The 18,208-nt window shown below is 48.3% G+C and overlaps 1 protein-coding gene across 2 annotated transcripts; it reads left to right on the top strand.

Moving 5' to 3' along the window:
• The first annotated feature begins 247 nt into the window (after nt 1-247).
• Nucleotides 248-17,958, top strand: LOC130390153 (F-box and WD repeat domain-containing 11-B). Of its 2 annotated transcripts, none has more exons than XM_056599920.1 (13): nt 248-393; nt 4,632-4,697; nt 5,293-5,521; nt 6,688-6,874; nt 7,619-7,709; nt 8,524-8,661; nt 10,967-11,085; nt 12,153-12,402; nt 13,089-13,207; nt 13,315-13,425; nt 16,711-16,789; nt 16,879-17,043; nt 17,631-17,958. In XM_056599920.1, the coding sequence occupies exons 1-12, from the start codon at nt 274-276 to the stop codon at nt 17,038-17,040; spliced, it is 1,671 nt and encodes a 556-aa protein (XP_056455895.1). In that variant the 5' UTR covers nt 248-273; the 3' UTR covers nt 17,041-17,043; nt 17,631-17,958. The 2 variants fall into 2 exon arrangements, with proteins under 2 accessions (XP_056455895.1, XP_056455896.1); XM_056599921.1 differs by having other exon boundaries at nt 249-393; nt 5,302-5,521; nt 17,631-17,956.
• The last annotated feature ends 250 nt before the right edge of the window (nt 17,959-18,208 follow it).

The raw sequence follows: 18,208 nt of genomic DNA, 5'->3' as shown, positions 1-18,208 counted from the left end.
TCACAGCAAACCTATGCGGATGATTGATCCTGCCTTGGCGTATTCCTCTTCAGGATAGCAACAGCATCTTCACCCATTTGCCCCGTTGTTTGGGGGAGTCACCGGGGAAGCCTTGAAACTGCGCTAAGCCAATGAACAGCAGACATATTCACAAAGCGAAGCCCTCTTTGACCACAATCCCACCAATCAGCGCGTTGTTCGTTCTGTGGGCGGTGCCCTCCCCCCACCCACCCCTCTGACACTGCCAGGCTGTGTGGCTGCTGGGCGAACTAAATGACGTCTCTGCCTTTGCGGGCGGCCGACGCAGGGTTGGGTTTCCATTTTCAGAGCGAGTTTCGGGGGGGAATCGTCAACATGGAGCCGGAGATGGAGGACAAAACGTTGGAATTAATGGTGAGGTTTGTGTGTATGTTTCTCCGAAAAATCCTATGTTTTTATTAATGGTATAAATTAAAAGTGGGACGGTGTTTCTACTCGACGCCGAGAATGAGCTAAAGCTGCTCGTAGGCTGTAGTGGAGGAGAAAGGAGGGGGGAACCAGACATTTAGAGGAAGGGCCTCTGGATTACCGAGGCGTTTTGTTTAACGCGTTAAACGTCCTGTTGGAAGTCCGACAGCTTCGGTGATTCCAAAACGCCTCGTGTGGGATTTCTACCTTTTCCGATAGTGTGAAAAATAATGTTCAACCAGCGCAGCGGCGAGTGACTGAAGAGCCGTCGTCCGTCGTCGTCGGCGGCGGAGAGCGGAGGCTTCTCGGGGAAGCGTCCACTGCGGTGACGCTGCGCCACTGGGAGCGGGGCCCTGCCTGCTAGCCTGCCAGCTAGCACACACAGGCTAGGTGGCGATCATCCGCTCACATTTTAAGCAGGCACTGTTATTATTCCGTACCCCGCAGCCCGTTGACTGGACTTGGTGTAACATTTTTAAATAGTCTCGTTGAATGGTCGTTGGTATTTAAATGTGTTGTTGTCCGCTGTAGGGGGGTGGACGCTTTTGTGTTTATATTTTAGAAAGTGCGTAGAAGGAAGTGTGTGGCTGCTGGGTATGTAGCATAGCATTGTCGTGATTAGCAGGTAGCTTCATAGCCCCTCGACTGACAGTCATGATGTCCAAAACTAGACCCGTATGTCGTGTAAACAGATCCTACTATGAAATGAATCTTTTGAAATGCTGCCGGTTGTTGATCCGTGTTAGCCAGTAGCTAATCCGTTAGCGTCAACAATAATAACCCGTTTATCTACGAGCTATCCAAAGCATCCGCATTATAATCGGTCATTGAATACGAATGGGTCCAAGTATAATATTAACATATTATTTGTTATTTGATGACTAACCGGACGGCCAACTATTTTATTAGAGAAGACTTGGTAGAGAATACTTGGTGCACAACTTGCACAGAATCTGGTCCCAATCGATCCAGGCCTCGGTGTATCCACATTTTTGCAATATGCAAGACATTGGGCCCTTAACTATTTAGGATAACCTTTCATATTTATATATTTTTTAAATGGAATTTTAGTAAATGCCAAGTACTAGAAGGACTTACAGAAGTGTGAATTTACATAGGAAATATATTAATTGCAAGGTGTGCTGGAGCTTCTATAGTTCATTATTATTATTATTTTTAAAATGTGTTCCCTTAAGCCAATTACTTTAAAGGTATGTGGTTTCTGATGTTTCTTATACTAAATTGAATTGGATATTACTTCATCCTCTAGTCCTTCTTATAACGGCAGGTGCTTCATTTTAATGGTTGCAATATAACCTAAAAACCAAAAGGCATAGTGTTATGTGTGGTCAACAAAACATGGTAAAAACTACATTCATAACAATTATTTCACTATATGATTGACATTTAAGTGTCTGTCTGTCAGTGTATTAGTTTATGTGCATGGATTCTTTCCCTCATCCCCAGTGTTAGTCACTAACTACTCATTTGATTGGTGATATGTGGGATAGATGGATGGGGTATCTGTCGAAATGGAAAATTTCAAAAATCATATATATTACCCTTTCCTCTTATTCCACATATCCCTCATCGCATCATATCTTAATAATGCATCTGTGTACACATTCTGTGCACCAGTTCACTTTGTGTGTGACATTGTGTGTCACTACACTCACTGTGCCAATCTGTGAAGCTTTAATACTGATTTCCCCCTTTCCCACCACCTCCCCCTCTCCCCTAACCCTTAATGGTTACACACACCACTTTTTTGTGTTTCATGTGTCTAATCAAACCCCACAACCCAATCAAACCCCACAACCCCACCAAACCTTCCCCTGGTTTGAAACGTCTTTATTTTGATATTCGATGGGTCTTGTTGCCCCAATTCCCACCAACTCCCTCCCTCCATCATTCTTTTTCCACACCCCCTGGTCTGTTGCCTCTGTTCTTTTCTTTCTTCTCCTCCTCCTCTCATACTCTGTACCTCCTACTTCTCGTCCTCCTCTCCCTCCCTCCCTCCCTCTCTCTCACACAGTGCTCTGTACTTGGCTCTCAATGGCGGTGCTGCTCCTCGGTGGCTGAGAGTTTGTGTGCACTCAGGTGCCTGCAGTGCATCCCCTCCACCCGGGCTCACAACCAGGTTCTGCCTCTTTCCTCTTAAAATTCTGCTGCCCCGCCCTCCCTCCCTTTATCCCCTTCATGGCCCCCCTCCAAAGCCTTCCTTGGTCGCCCACACTTGACACGGGAGTGGATGGGCAGAAGGAATTTTTCCATTGGCAGATTAGTTCAAATACATTTGGAATAAAGCCTCGGTCATTAAGGGTAATGGCAAGAGGATATTGGGGGTACCACAGATTGGCCACCTGTTGACGAGCCGTTTTGTTTCCTTCTACCTGCAGGTGTGTGGGCTTAAGTGGGTGGTTTACTCTTGAGAGGCCCCATGCTTGCTTGTCTGTCTGCTTGCCTGTCTGTCTGTCCTTTTTGTATGTCTTTCGGTCTTGCCCCACTCGGCATGTGAACCAAAAACCAGTAAGCTTCTCCAGTCTGCACTGTGTGTGAGGGAGGATGACAACCACGGCTGTGGATCTTTATCGGCCCTCAGCGACGTTGTTCACGGCCCATGTTATCTCTTATTGCTTGGGAAGCACCAGAAGGTTGTCTGTTGAATGGGGACGGTCAAGCTTCTGTTCTTACCATTTTGCCTGCTGAAACTTTTCTTTTGGGACCTTGGCTGTGTCATCCCAGCTGGGGGTCCTGTATGCATGCAGTGTCGGATAGGCAATATGGAATGAAAGTTTCGGACCACAAAAGTAGCAAGATAATGGCCTGATATGGCTGTCGGCACAGTTGAACCACAAATAAAGTTGCGTATTAAAAATGACGACATTAAATAAATGGCAGCAAATTTGATATTTAGGTGGGTTAATTCAAATTGAAAGGAGATGTACTTCTTGTAACCAAGTGCTTGCAAGTGGTCTCACTGGCATTTGAAAGCTCAAATTCCATATTTGATCCCCCAATTCAGCCCAACATGTCCCAAGGACCCCAAGAACGCAGAAATACTTGAGTCAAATTTGTGACCATCTCAAACGAGTACCTGCGATGTGTATCCGGATATAGACCAAATTAGAAGCCCAACTTCAGGCGTTTCTTGAGTCGTTGTCATGTGTTTCCGTTCTAATTACCTTGAGCGGTTGCTGTTGCATTGTGGGGGGTAATGTATCTGAGGCTTAAAGAGATCCTCGTAATAGTGGGTTATTCTTTGGAGCACAATGAGGCATTCAGATGGTGGCTAATGAGGAGCTGACCTTCCTCGTCAGCCCTCCAGGGTATCCTTAGACCCTAATTACAACCAACAGCATTTGAAGAAATGCCACTGTTGCCCTAAATATGTATTATACACATGACATATTAAAGTAATTAATTGACGTATTCAAATAGTTCTCCATGATGGTGAGGAGCACATTTTGCTTGCGTTTATGAGGCACACATCTTTGCCAAGATTAGGTTTTGGAATTGCTGCAGTATTTGGTGCAAATATTGAAAATATCATTGAGTAATAATAAATGTTAACCGTGGCGTTGACGTTCAAGTCCTTTTTTTATATGCATGACTACTATTTTATTGGACGCAGACCAATCAAGCTGTTTCTATTTAGCTTTACCAATTGACAATTCAGTCCCGTCTTATTCAATCATGCCCATAAAGCAGTGGAACCAGGTGAAGTACGGAGTGTCGCTGCCTCCTCCCATCGACTCTGCATGCACTCCACACATCAGATGTGGTTTCATTACAGGGAAGCCTCTTCTGCTGCCCTTGCACCGATGTGCCCAAGGTGCTGTGATCTTTAATTTCCTGTCCAGACTCTACTCCACCTGCATCACAGACACGAGCTCACACAAAGTCTCTTTGCGTTCGCAGTGCCCCAGTCCGCCTGGTCTACTTCATGTGCGCGTGGCCTTCTGCGTACACGCACATGCAGTCGCCAGAACGATTCTGCAAAAAAAGGCCCTATAGGTCGTGTTGGCTTCATTATTTTGCAAGTGTTTGTCTGTGGTGCTGCCCACGCACACGTCGCTGCCTACCTGGCTGCTCCGGTGGCTTTGACCCGGGACCCGCAGCCCACCAGCTGTCCCTATACTAACGCCCCAGTGGTCCCCTCTGCTCTGTCCCCCTTTCTGCAGAACACGGGCATGGACTCACAGACCCTCGTAGACGACCTGTCGCCAAAGAAGAACACCGTTCTCAAGGTGAGCGAGTGTAGAGGTCGTGGGTTCACGGGCACTCATCAGCGCTTCGTAGCATTGTCCCCGCCTCCACTGTCATGGTGGGATACCTGGCTTTGGGGCAGTATGCGACCGTGTGTAATGAGCCAGCGGCTGCGCTATTAAATGTTTATTTTATTCAGATAGCCTACCTTGAGTACCCCTATCTACTGCTCAGCCACCAGGGATGTATTCATGTGGTGAACGTATCACTGGAATGCCCCACATGTCCTTGACCATGTGTTGTTTAAGAGATTTGAAACGGAAATTAATCTCTTTGAATGTAAAGAGAAAATTAAAATTTATATTAAATGTCATTGTATTTACATTACACTTTTACCATTCATTTAAATTTAATTCATTTTAAAGCATTATTTCGTTTTTGTTTCATCTCTGGCTTTTTATAGGAATTGTTCAAAATGTGAACATTTTGAGGTTATATCCCATTTATTTTCGCTTGCTCATTAATGTAGTCCATAAAACAAAGTGATGATGCTTACCCTTGAATCAATGTATTGTTATTAAGCGCTTCCACAACATTACGCCCGGCGCTAGCTTTACCCCTTGTTCCTCCTCTCTGCTCCCCCAGATCAGTAACGGGCCGGTGACGGGCTCCCGCAAGCGGCCGTCTGAGGGCAACTATGACAAGGACAAGGAGCACTGCATCGTCCTGTTTGACCAGTGGTCGGAGGCAGACCAGGTGGAGTTCGTGGAGCACCTGATCTCCCGCATGTGTCACTACCAGCACGGCCACATCAACTCCTACCTCAAACCCATGCTGCAGAGGGACTTCATCACAGCGCTGCCAGGTACACGCGCATACACACACTCACACGGAAGGACACAGACACGGACACAGACACAGTAGGTGTGTAGTAGTCTAGTTATGCGGATGAGGAAACCGACCCGCACTGTATGGAGGTGCATCATGGAGGGGTCGTCACAGTTGGCATCGCAGCTCTACCCAGGGGTGATGCAACCACAACCAGGCGGCTAAAAATACAGGTGTGAGCGGGGTCTGAGCACACGTTCTGAGGCCACGTGTGTGTGTGTGTAATGTTTGTGGAGTCATCCAGTCATGGAACCACATTTCGGGACCCATATGTCACTCCGGGGGGCTGTTGCCGTGGAAACCATCACTCCACTCCGCTTGACTCATTGGAGAATGATGAATGTTATTGTAGATTGAAGCTGTGAGTCGGCGTGCAACGTTTTAATTTTGTTATGTTGTGCAAGCCCGAATGACACAACTACTAGGTTACTATCGTACAGCATCTAGGGGTAGTCAACCTGAGCCTGTCTGGGTTGACTGTTTGTCTGAAGGGTATGTAAAACTGTTAACAAGAAGCACATTTGACACCTTTTCATCTTGTATATTACATTTAGAAACTTATATTATTAGAAATATTACTCTTGAAATCTTGCCTACCATTTTCATGCAAATATTGTTAGACTGGAAGTTTTGATGAATGCGCCTGGGCCAAATGTGGTGACGTGGTAATATTTTAGTTCACTTTGTTACTATTCTCTTCAAAAAGCTAGCTCTACAGTGATTGCCGACTGCATATACGCTAACTAAATTAATGAATCGTTAAATAAAATCAATTATTGCAGTGAAAGTAATTTCATCAGCAAAGGGGTAAGGGTTAGAGGTAAGGTTTGGGTACACTCTAACCCTATTAATGTATATAATTTTAAGTTAGTAACATGGGTTCACCATTGGTATACATGAACAACATTGGTAAACATTAACACCATTGGTAAACATCAACACTTTGTGAACGAGACATCATTAGTAAATAATTACTAGGCCATTAGTCAAGTTAATTAACTGTTGGCTTATTGTTAGTTAATGCTTGTTGCATCGACACGTTTTAATGAGTTGATGAGTGAAAGCTTTACCACACAAACACGCCTCAAACTATCCCATCGCCTTCAGACTGAGAACATCGCCCTCTCTTCTCCCCCTCTGCAGCCCAGGGCCTGGACCACATAGCGGAGAACATCCTGTCCTTCCTGGACGCCCGCTCGCTGTGCTCTGCGGAGCTGGTGTGTAAGGAGTGGCAGCGGGTCATCTCGGAGGGCATGCTCTGGAAGAAGCTGATCGAACGCATGGTCCGCACCGACCCCCTGTGGAAGGGGCTGTCCGAGAGACACCAGTGGTGAGGATGGGGTCTGCCTTAGGGAGGGAGGGAGGAAGAGGGACAGGGGAGATGCTCATTGTGACAGAGAACGGAGGATGTTTGTTTTACAGCGGGAGGCTTTGCAACATACTATGTTGCCACTAGACTTGGGGTTGCTCAATACACAGAATGTAGCGCCTACTGTTTCTGAGCAGGCAAAGGTTGTTTCATTTGTGTGCTTGAAGTTGTTGCTCAACCCACAAAAGGATTCAGATGGGACTTTTTATGATCTAATTCAAGGAATTATTAAACTTCCTCCTGAAACATTCCTATCTAGGATCACTGGAAATGGGGCCTTAAATAACTACTGCAATATGGAATATAATATAGCAATATCTACAGTACACCTTACAGTATACAAGTATTGTATTTTATCAACATTAAAGACAGTTCTACCAAATATGTTCAGTTTCTTCAAATTGTAAATTAGAGTAGATTCTATAAAACAAAATATATATTTAGCAGAATGATAATATTGCCAAAGGGTTGAACTAGATTAACAGTAATTACAGTGTTGGGCCTGTGAGGAGCCAGACCAAAAAATGAACAAAGGCAGAGCAAAGGGGATGGAGACAGAAATATTTAGTTTTCAGTCTTTTCTGAACTGTACCAGCGTTTCATAATAAGCCACCTCTCCTCCGTTGTTAAGATAAAGGGTCTTTGTGTTTCGTTTCGCTCCCTCTGCTTGTCTCAAGCAATGTTGCGTTTGCCCTCACCCTGCAGGGAGAAGTACCTCTTCAAAAATCGCACTACAGAAGTCCCCCCCAACTCGTACTACCACTCCCTATACCCCAAGATCATCCAAGACATAGAGGTAAGCCACGCACATGGTGTCCTGGCTTGATGTCCTCCACCCACCTTGAACCTACAGCCCTGTCGATTCCTCCACGCCAGCCCTCTTTATAGGGGGTAGAATCCTGGGGTTAACTGAGCAGCTCTGGGTGGATGGTGCTTAAGCCACTTCAGTTTGACTTCAAAGCATTTTAAACAGAAGCGATAGTTACAGTGAAAAAGTAAGAACCAACCAGGTTGTGTGTTTTACCAGTTCCTGAATGGTAAATAGAGATATTTAGGTCATAGTGCTAGATCTTCTTGCATGGGAATCATCTTCCTAGAATCTGTTTTTTAAGCATTGCCTAAGACTAGCGTCTTCTTTTCTCTTTTAAACCGTTTTGTATTAAAAAAAGAATACACTAAGGATTGGACCATAGATTTCACGAGCACAGCTGCTCCAACATCCAGTCGAAGGCTGACCCAACAGGCTGCTGTCCCAGTAGCCAGGCCTGCATTCCTGGTCCTTCAATGTGTCCTTACCGCTTACTCATGCAGCTTGATTACAGGCTATTAATAAATAAAACCAAGTTATTAGCCCCCGCAATGAGTAATGCTATTCCAGTACTCCTGCAAACCCCCCCCTACCTCACACGTGGCCCTGGGCCTTGCTTCCAACCGTCGACACCACCATATCCTGTCAATCACAGAGCCTTGCCGCAGGCTGCAACAGCACCACAATTCATCGCTCAGACACGGTACACTCACTGACTTCCCTTAAGTGCTGACTAATATTCTCCCCTCCCTCCCTCCCTCCCTCCCTCCCTCCCTCCCTGTCTCTCTCCCTCGCTCCCCAGACCATCGAGGCGAACTGGCGGTGCGGCAGACACAACCTGCAGAGGATCCAGTGTCGCTCCGAGAACAGTAAAGGGGTCTACTGCCTGCAGTACGATGACGACAAGATCATCAGCGGCCTTAGGGACAATTCCATCAAGGTACACCCTTCGGCGCAGCGTGACCTCTGATCTGTGGCTGCAGAGGACAAGGAGGGGGGGGGGGGGGGGGAGAAAGTGATCACTTTGACGTTTATCGACCCGGGACTGAACGCACGTTTGGCTTGCGTTTATTCCCATTGCTGTGCACAGCCCTCCCCCCTCTCTCTCTTCTCTCTTTGTCTCAGTCTGTGGGCTGTGTTGCGTCTATTTCTCTGTTAAGTCCCAGGCCCAGCGTGGGCTTATCGTCTGAGAGCTACTGCCGTGGGCGGCGCTGGGGTCCGTCTTGGTAGGGGGTTAGGACTACAGAGCAGGATTACCAGCGTTCAGTTGGACTTCATACCACCCAGACCTCCCTGTCTGGCGCCGGTCTCGGAAAGTCTCTTTGCATTGATTTTTAATAATAAAAGCTCAAGGTAGAAGTACGACAAAGCTACTCTATTACAGCTGTAACTACTCGGTTCATATTGAACCGAGCAGGACTGACTAATAGCCCGATGATGAGTACTTGGTCACGCTACCTGTACAGACTTGTTTGGTGGTATAACCCCCCTACTCCAGGCAAACAGAAGCAGAACAAGTGAAACAAGGGATGCCATTGTGTGGGAGGTAGGTCTAGGTAGTTGGGTCTGGTAAAGTAGGAGATCAGACGATAGGGGAGATGTGTTCCGGGGAGAATGTGGGGGGTGAGGGCGAGGTTGGCCAGGCTCTGATGCCTTGCCCAACATGCCCGTAGTGCTTTTGTGCGTGGATGTAATGCTCAGTGTAGCGGGCGAGGAGGCTAAATGAAGCGAGAGCATTACATCGGTTAGAACATGCAGTGCGAGGAATGACCCAAATGTGATGTATGAACCTCAGAACCACTTTTAAAACCGCTCTCCTTCCTTTGCTTTGATCACTGACCCATCCTACTTACTCCTCTTCCTCTCCCACAATATGTTAACCCCCTAGTATAATAAACCCATTTTAATATGTTGACTTTATGTTAACCCTAATATAAAAACCCCATTTTAATATGTTAACTTTATGTTAACCCTTATATAATAACCCCTTTTTAATATGTTTACTTTATGTTATCCCTAATATCTTGATACCTTTTAATATGTTCACTCCTCTCATCCATGTTAACCCTAATATAATGACACCTTTAATATCTTCACTCCATGTTAACTCTAATTGAATAACGCCTTTTAATATGTTCTCTCGCCACATGTGACCCTAAAATAATAACCCCTTTAATATCTTCACTCCTTCCCCCCACGTGTGAACTAGGGCTGTCAACGAATATTCGAAGTTCGAATATTCGTTCGAAATGCATCCAAAAACGCGAATTCGAACGTGAAAATTACTATTCGAATGTGAAAAAACACTCCCGCGGTACAAGCGCCTCTATCTGCTTTGTGAATGAGCCTCTGTCTGTTCGCGATGTCCCTCATAATATTCGAATGTGAAAAAACACTCCCGCGGTACAAGTGTAACAGACTAGTATTGTGAAGAGCGAATGTATTTTATCCCCTCGGGGTTTCCGTACTTGGATATAGGTATTCCAGCTCTCACGCTGTGACTGGGTGACTTCTGATAGGTACTAAACGAGACTATTTTCCCTTCCACGCTTGTGTCATTCTTGTCATATAAATATCTAAGTGCCAACGCTCGGTTACACAAGCGCCTATCTGCTTTGTGAGTGAGCCTCTGTCTGTTCGCGATGTCCCTCATAATATTCGAATGTGAAAAAACACTCCCGCGGTACAAGCGCCTAACTGCTTTGTGAATGAGCCTCCGTCTGTTCGCGATGTCCCTCGTTTTAAAGTAAGGAAATGCCCAGCAGGAAGCCGCCGCCCTATATATAGGATATATATATATCCCACTAATTTGAACCATGGTTTTGTCGCATCATTGACATATTGACGGCAACTGCGTAAAATAGGCAACCAGATATTCGAATAGTTCGAATTCGTGATTTTTTTCCAAACGAACATTCGAATGTCATTTTTGAGCAATTTTGACAGCCCTAGTGTGAACCCTCGTATAATAACCCCTTTAACATGTGATCCCTAATACATAAACCCTTTAACATGTTCCCTCTGTCACTTCATATGTTAACCCTAATAAAATGACACCTTTAATATCTTCACCCTCTCACTCCGTATGTTAACCCTAATATAATGACGCCCTTAGTATCTTCACCATCTCACCCAATATGTGACCCCTAATATAATAACACCTTTTATTCTGCTCACACTCTCACTCCATGTTAACCCTAATATAATAACACCTTCTGTTACGTCCCCTCCTCTCCACCTTGCAGATATGGGATAAGCAGTCCCTGGAGTGTCTGAAGATACTGACGGGACACACGGGTTCCGTCTTGTGCCTACAGTACGACGAGAGGGTCATCGTAACGGGCTCCTCGGACTCCACCGTCAGGTATGGACCAACCCCCCCCCCCCCCCCCCCCCCCCCCCCCCCCCCCCCCCCATTATGAATGAGGCCTGGTCTAAACAACTTGAGGACTCGTGGTTTGATGTACACACACTGAAGTGATCAGGCTGTGGTGTCACTCGTACCACGGGCCGACCGTCGTAGAGGGAACGTCGTTAAGGAATTGTACCGCTCGAATTCTCACTGGGAAATAATAGTCTGTGTGGGAGCAGGCAATACAAAGTGAGTGAGATGTAGCTCTTGTCACCCTGCATATCTTTCCATGCTAATCATAAGGGTGTATGTTGTTTGTATTGGAAAGAAGCCAGATCTGTCGATGCGCTATTCTGGGACTCGAGTGGGTGAGCTTCTGCTTGGCTTGACCAGAATAAAGCTAATGCGGTAGCTCTCGCTGAGCGCTGGTTCCACGGACACAACGGCACGTTGTACCGTCCTTCCGTCAGATCCAAGTGTAGATGGTAGAAGTGTAGATGTTGAATGTTCTCCAGAAAGATTTGCAATCCAAAGTACAATCTAAAAGTGCATAAATAACCATATCGATGACCATTACATAGCTACTTGCCAAACACGATAACGGTTGTGTTCAAGGTAAAATTTGGCTAGGAGAATATTTTATAACTTTTCATAAAAACAAAATCCATGTGGGGTTTACAATGTCTCCACAATATCTGTAGCTGTTCAGTGCACTGTCCAGTAATGGCTTGGATTCTAATCACTATTGCAGAAAGCAATAATAATTATGGCAGGATACCAATACTATCCCACCAATACATAATGGTATGATCACATCAGATATGCACTTAGCATGGACGGACACTTCCCAGATCAACGGTTTACGTTGTTGAAGTACTGGACAGGCCCGTCATAAATGACTGTCCTTCTCATGGAGAGATAAGATTATGTACAAGCAAGAGGCTAAAGTGTTTCTTTGCCGTAATTGATGCTATGAATTTGTCCTTTCCACCCACTCTCTCTCAATCTTTGTTTTCTTCCTCTCCCTCCCCGTCCTCATCTTCTCCTCCTCCTCCTCCTCCTCCCCCTCCTCCCCCCAGGGTGTGGGAGGTGACGTCGGGGGAGGTGCTCAACACGCTCATCCACCACAACGAGGCGGTGCTTCACCTGCGCTTCGCCAACGGCCTGATGGTCACGTGCTCCAAGGACCGCTCCATCGCCGTGTGGGACATGGCGTCGCCCACCGACATCAGCCTGCGCCGCGTGCTGGTTGGCCACCGCGCCGCCGTCAACGTGGTTGACTTCGACGACAAGTACATCGTGTCGGCCTCGGGGGACCGGACCATCAAGGTGAGGGGGGGGGGGGGGGGGGGGGGGGGGGGGGCGGGCGAGGGTGAGGGCCGGGGTCCAAAACAAACTCCTTAATGTTTTGACGTTTGGGTCAATAGACCAAACTCTGGAGGGGATTATTTTAGATGCTGTACCCGAGTGGAATCTCCACCGGCCAGGAGAGGGTTTTAATATGTTACCCTGAATTATTTAATCTGCCAAATAGTAAAATCTGTCCAACATTGGCTGATGGCAGGGGTACCATTTCCTGAATCATTCAGTCCGTCTCTACCAGATGGATTTATGTTTCAGTCTGTTTGTTTGTTGGTCCGTTCTCCACATCACCCGGGCTCCCGGCAAGGTTGGTCTCGTCCGGTAGGGCGGTACGTTTGATAAACTTCATCATCGGGTTTCGGAGTCGTAAAATGAAAGATAAACCTCCCAATAAAGATCGACGCATTATCTGGTTGTAGCCGTGTCAGGATTAATGTTTCTTTGTTTAAGTAGTTCCTCTTATTCCAACCACAAGCGGCTCAACCACTTTCATTCGGAAGTCCACAGCCGTAATCTGATTGGCTGTCCCTGAGATCACACCTGTGATTCAACATGACACGTCCTCTCGCTGTGGCCGCGCCCTCATTCCATAGCGTGTGTGTTAATGACGTCGGCGTGTGACTCACGCTCGCGGCTCCTCTCGGTCTCTGTAGGTGTGGAGCACCAGCACCTGTGAGTTTGTGCGCACCCTCAACGGCCACAAGCGAGGGATCGCGTGTCTGCAGTACCGGGACCGGCTGGTGGTCAGCGGCTCGTCCGACAACACCATCAGGTAGGTCCGGAGCAGCGACCGCTGGGGACGGGAGTAAGAGGATTTAGGAAACGGGAATATGAACGCGTGTGTGTGCTTAACGTCCCCCGTCCGTCCGTCCGTCACAGGTTATGGGACATCGAGTGCGGCGCATGTTTGCGTGTGCTGGAGGGGCACGAAGAGCTGGTGCGCTGCATCCGCTTTGACAACAAGAGGATCGTCAGCGGAGCCTACGACGGGTACGTGGGTGGGGTCCCCCTTAGAGTCACCCCCTTAAAGCCAGTGCTAACCCAAAGGGCGGTCTCCAGGAACACTCTTGTATCAATTCAAAGTCAATCCAAAGGTTGAAAATAAATAAAGTACCTTCTTAATGAACCATAGACAGCTACTTGCCAAACACGATAATGGTTGGCAAGGGCAAGTGGGCAAAGTTTGTATCTCGTATTTCCTGAACAACACTCTTAATCTGCCACCTTGATTATTAGAAGAAGTGATTAAAATTGCCATTTCCAACACTAGTGGCTGAATAGTGTACTGTACTTTTGGAGGCCTGATGTTGTAACAGGTGGAGGCCTAGTATATTAGTTGGATGCATAGTGTAGTAGTGGGAGGCCTAGTGTAGTAGTGGGAGGCCTAGTGTAGTAGTGGGAGGCCTGGTGTAGTAGTGGGAGGCCTGGTGTAGCAGTGGGAGGCCTGGTGTAGCAGTGGGAGGCCTAGTGTAGTAGTGGGAGGCCTAGTGTAGTAGTGGGAGGCCTAGTGTAGTAGTGGGAGGCCTGGTGTAGTAGTGGGAGGCCTGGTGTAGTAGTGGGAGGCCTGGTGTAGCAGTAGGAGGCCTGGTGTAGTAGTGGGAGGCCTAGTGTAGTAGTGGGAGGCCTAGTGTAGTAGTGGGAGGCCTAGTGTAGTAGTGGGAGGCCTAGTGTAGTAGTGGGAGGCCTGGTGTAGTAGTGGGAGGCCTGGTGTAGCAGTGGGAGGCCTAGTGTAGTAGTGGGAGGCCTAGTGTAGTAGTGGGAGGCCTAGTGTAGTAGTGGGAGGCCTGGTGTAGTAGTGGGAGGCCTGGTGTAGTAGTGGGAGGCCTGGTGTAGCAGTAGGAGGCCTGGTGTAGTAGTGGGAGGCCTAGTGTAGTAGTGGGAGGCCTAGTGTAGTAGTGGGAGGCCTAGTGTAGTAGTGGGAGGCCTGGTGTAGTAGTGGGAGGCCTGGTGTAGCAGTAGGAGGCCTGGTGTAGCAGTGGGAGGCCTGGTGTAGTAGTGGGAGGCCTGGTGTAGTAGTGGGAGGCCTGGTGTAGTAGTGGGAGGCCTGGTGTAGCAGTGGGAGGCCTAGTGTAGTAGTGGGAGGCCTAGTGTAGTAGTGGGAGGCCTAGTGTAGTAGTGGGAGGCCTGGTGTAGTAGTGGGAGGCCTGGTGTAGTAGTGGGAGGCCTGGTGTAGCAGTAGGAGGCCTGGTGTAGTAGTGGGAGGCCTAGTGTAGTAGTGGGAGGCCTAGTGTAGTAGTGGGAGGCCTAGTGTAGTAGTGGGAGGCCTGGTGTAGTAGTGGGAGGCCTGGTGTAGCAGTAGGAGGCCTGGTGTAGCAGTGGGAGGCCTGGTGTAGTAGTGGGAGGCCTGGTGTAGTAGTGGGAGGCCTGGTGTAGTAGTGGGAGGCCTGGTGTAGCAGTGGGAGGCCTAGTGTAGTAGTGGGAGGCCTGGTGTAGTAGTGGGAGGCCTGGTGTAGTAGTGGGAGGCCTGGTGTAGCAGTGGGAGGCCTGGTGTAGCAGTGGGAGGCCTGGTGTAGCAGTGGGAGGCCTGGTGTAGCAGTGGGAGGCCTTGCGTCGCAGTGGGAGGCCTTGCGTCGCAGTGGGAGGCCTTGCGTCGCAGTGGGAGGCCTGGCGTCGCAGTGGGAGGCCTGGCGTCGCAGTGGGAGGCCTGGCGTCGCAGTGGGAGGCACAGTGTAATAGTTGGAGGTAGGGATGGGCGAAATGGCCTAAAATCCATATTGCGATATACATTGCAGCCTCTTGCGATAACGATGTATATCACGATATAAAAATCACAAAATAACCATTTCAGAAAAGGTTACATAGACCCTAAGGAAAGCCAAACTGCTAAATGTATTCAAAAAAAAAAGAAATATAGTATGTCGTTTTGAGAACATTTATTGTGCAACACTGTAATCATTCAACATAATGTTGCAGATAAATAAAATTCAAGCACAATAGCTGCAGAGACTTTAACAAAGAAAAAGCGTCAAGTATTGGGTTTCTTTCCTTTAGTGCAAACCATTCTAAAAGGCACTACACTTGGTGTAAAGTCCTTGGTTAAGTCCTTGGTTCTTAAATGCCACCCAAGATGCAGAGAACAGGAAAAACTGGTCTCTTTTTAGATAAGGAACAGACACTGTAATGACAATTAGGGATGAGTATGATTAATTGATGATCAATCATTGATTGTTAAGAATTTTGTCGTTCACGTGATATTTTTTATCGATCACACGGAGGTTGTGTTCCATAGTGTGAAAGCGGAACAACCAAGCCGTTGCTTGTCTAGTTGATACAGATTTAGTCTTTTTGAATTGATTCCCGTGTTTAGTGCGCACTAAATGACATCGGTCCCTTGGTGCGGACATTCTGGGCTGTTGCGAATACGAACCATGAAACTCGGGAACGGACCAAACTGCCGGTCCGAGACCCAGCCGGAGAGGTGGTCACGGACCCTGGTGCGGTTCGCTTGAGATGTGAAAGCGAACGCACCTCGGTCCGATCAAGTTCTAAAAATCATACGCCTCTTTGGACGTAACAGGCACCCACTCAGCCGCGCGCATTATAAGAATTATTGTTTGATTAGCGGTAACTCCAATATTAGCAGAACGTTGTCGGACCGTCGGGTGAAAATGAGTCGTGGCTCAACATGGAGCAAAGAGGAGACGGAACGTCTATTGGATAGTTGAGTCCGATATCCAAAAGACATTCTGTCTCCTCTTTGCTCCATGTGAGCCACGACTCAATTTCACCCGACGGTCCGACAAAAGCAAATAAAAAGTATGCTGGAAAATATACATAAAAATGCAGATGCATTTAACACAATGTGAAATGGAACCGTGCCAAACCAAATTTTCTTTTTTTATTTTGCGTCATGAACATGCATTATCGTGATAGAGCGATAGAATTAAAATCACTATCATAGGCCAATTTTTTTATCGTTCATATCGTATATATTTTATTTTGCGCATTACTAGTGGGAGGCCTAGTGTCGTAGTGGGAGGCCTGGTGTCGTAGTGGGAGGCCTGGTGTCGTAGTGGGAGGCCTGGTGTCGTAGTGGGAGGCCTGGTGTCGTAGCGGGTGGGGGCCTGGTGTCGTAGCGGGTGGGGGCCTGGTGTCGTGGTGGGGGCCTGGTGTCGTGGTGGGGGCCTGGTGTCGTAGCGGGAGGCCTGGTGTCGTAGTGGGAGGCCTGGTGTCGTAGCGGGTGGGGGCCTGGTGTCGTAGCGGGTGGGGGCCTTAAGGATGAAGGCCTTGTTGTGGATTCATTGTCTGACCCTGTTGTGTCTGTTCTTCCCTTAGTAAGATCAAAGTGTGGGACCTTCAGGCCGCCCTGGACCCCCGCGCCCCGGCCAGCACCCTCTGTCTGCGCACGCTAGTGGTGAGTGTCTGCATGTGGCCCCGCGTCGTAGCCCGCCGTGTTGCCGTGTACTGAGCCCCCCTCCCTCCCTCTGCTGTGTGTGGAACCAGGAGCACTCGGGCCGTGTGTTCCGCCTGCAGTTTGACGAGTTCCAGATCATCAGCAGTTCCCACGACGACACCATCCTGATCTGGGACTTCCTGAACGTCTCGACCAACGGACAGTCGGAGGGACGATCTCCCTCGCGTACCTACACGTACATCTCTAGATAGCAGGTGGGTGGCGCTGTGGAGCTACTGCTCAGTCCTGAACACCATCCACGCACCCACAGAGACGCAGCCCGCATGGCTACAACGGCCTTACGTTCAGATGCACACAACGGGGCCTTATAGTGTCCGCGCCCCAAATAAAACAGACATGACATGAGTAGAAAAGGAAACCGCATCGTGATACGTAGTCTGCCCCATTCACAAAAATGGGAAAAAGTTGTCAATATGTATCGGAACCGACTGAAAGGGGCCTTGTTTTATTGATATGATTGTGGCTCAAGACACGCCACCGGTTTCCTGCCTGACGGTGATTGGTTGGTGGGAACCTCTGCAGCGACGTTGTTACAACTTGTGTACTCTCAGGTCCACAGAACAAAGCAGCAATCTGGGTTTAATTGTGTTGGTGACGCAGGTCTCTCGTGCACCAGAAGGTCATTTGATCTTCAAGCAAGAATGCTTGGATACAATAATCCACAGAACGGGTCATTGTCCTATATATTGTTGCAGGTGAATAAGGGGGGAGGGTTGTTGCTCTGGCATCCGGATGGTGACTAACCCCCCCTCCCCCCCACCCTCCCTCCCTCCCTCTCCAGGTGCCACCAGCCATCGCACCCTTTCTATGAGGAGCCCTGGGCTGATTGGCTGACTGGGTGCGTCCGTCGCGGAAAGGAGCTCACCTCCACTTCTCCTTCCTCCTTCTGGTCATCACTCTGTCCGCCACCCGGCCACCCCCCCCCCCCGACCGCCTCAGCCACCCCCACTGACTTGGGTTGGGGGGCGGGAGGGGGTGGAATCTTTCCCTTTGCCTGTTTCCAGTTTGCACGCACAAGACACACACACACACACAAACACACACACACTACTTCACACACACCTTTACACACACACACACAACCCGGAGAGCCAACCCCCCCACTCCCCACCCCTCACAAACACGTTGTCATCGTGGTCCATATTTATCTCCAGCCAAGTACTCTTTTTAATGACAGTATTAACCGTTAAGACCCCCCCCCCCCCCCACATAACGGCAGAGGCCTTCTAATTTGGATTCTGCCACACACACATCCCCCCCCCCCCTCTCCATGGACATCGCATCACAGATGACTATACATCCCAGATGATATGATCTATAGACGTGTAGTCCTCACACAAACACAAGCTTATGTTCCAC

The sequence above is a fragment of the Gadus chalcogrammus genome, chromosome 10 (assembly GCF_026213295.1).
Source record: "Gadus chalcogrammus isolate NIFS_2021 chromosome 10, NIFS_Gcha_1.0, whole genome shotgun sequence".
Lineage (NCBI taxonomy): Eukaryota > Metazoa > Chordata > Actinopteri > Gadiformes > Gadidae > Gadus > Gadus chalcogrammus.
This window is presented reverse-complemented; position numbering and strand designations above follow the sequence as displayed.

Coding starts and splice junctions, on each gene's coding strand:
- LOC130390153 (XM_056599920.1), top strand. CDS start 274: ATGACGTCTCTGCCTTTGCGGGCGGCCGACGCAGGGTTGGGTTTCCAT. Junction 5,522..6,687: donor CTTCATCACAGCGCTGCCAG/GTACACGCGCAT, acceptor CCCCCTCTGCAG/CCCAGGGCCTGGACCACATA. Junction 11,086..12,152: donor TCCTCGGACTCCACCGTCAG/GTATGGACCAAC, acceptor TCCTCCCCCCAG/GGTGTGGGAGGTGACGTCGG.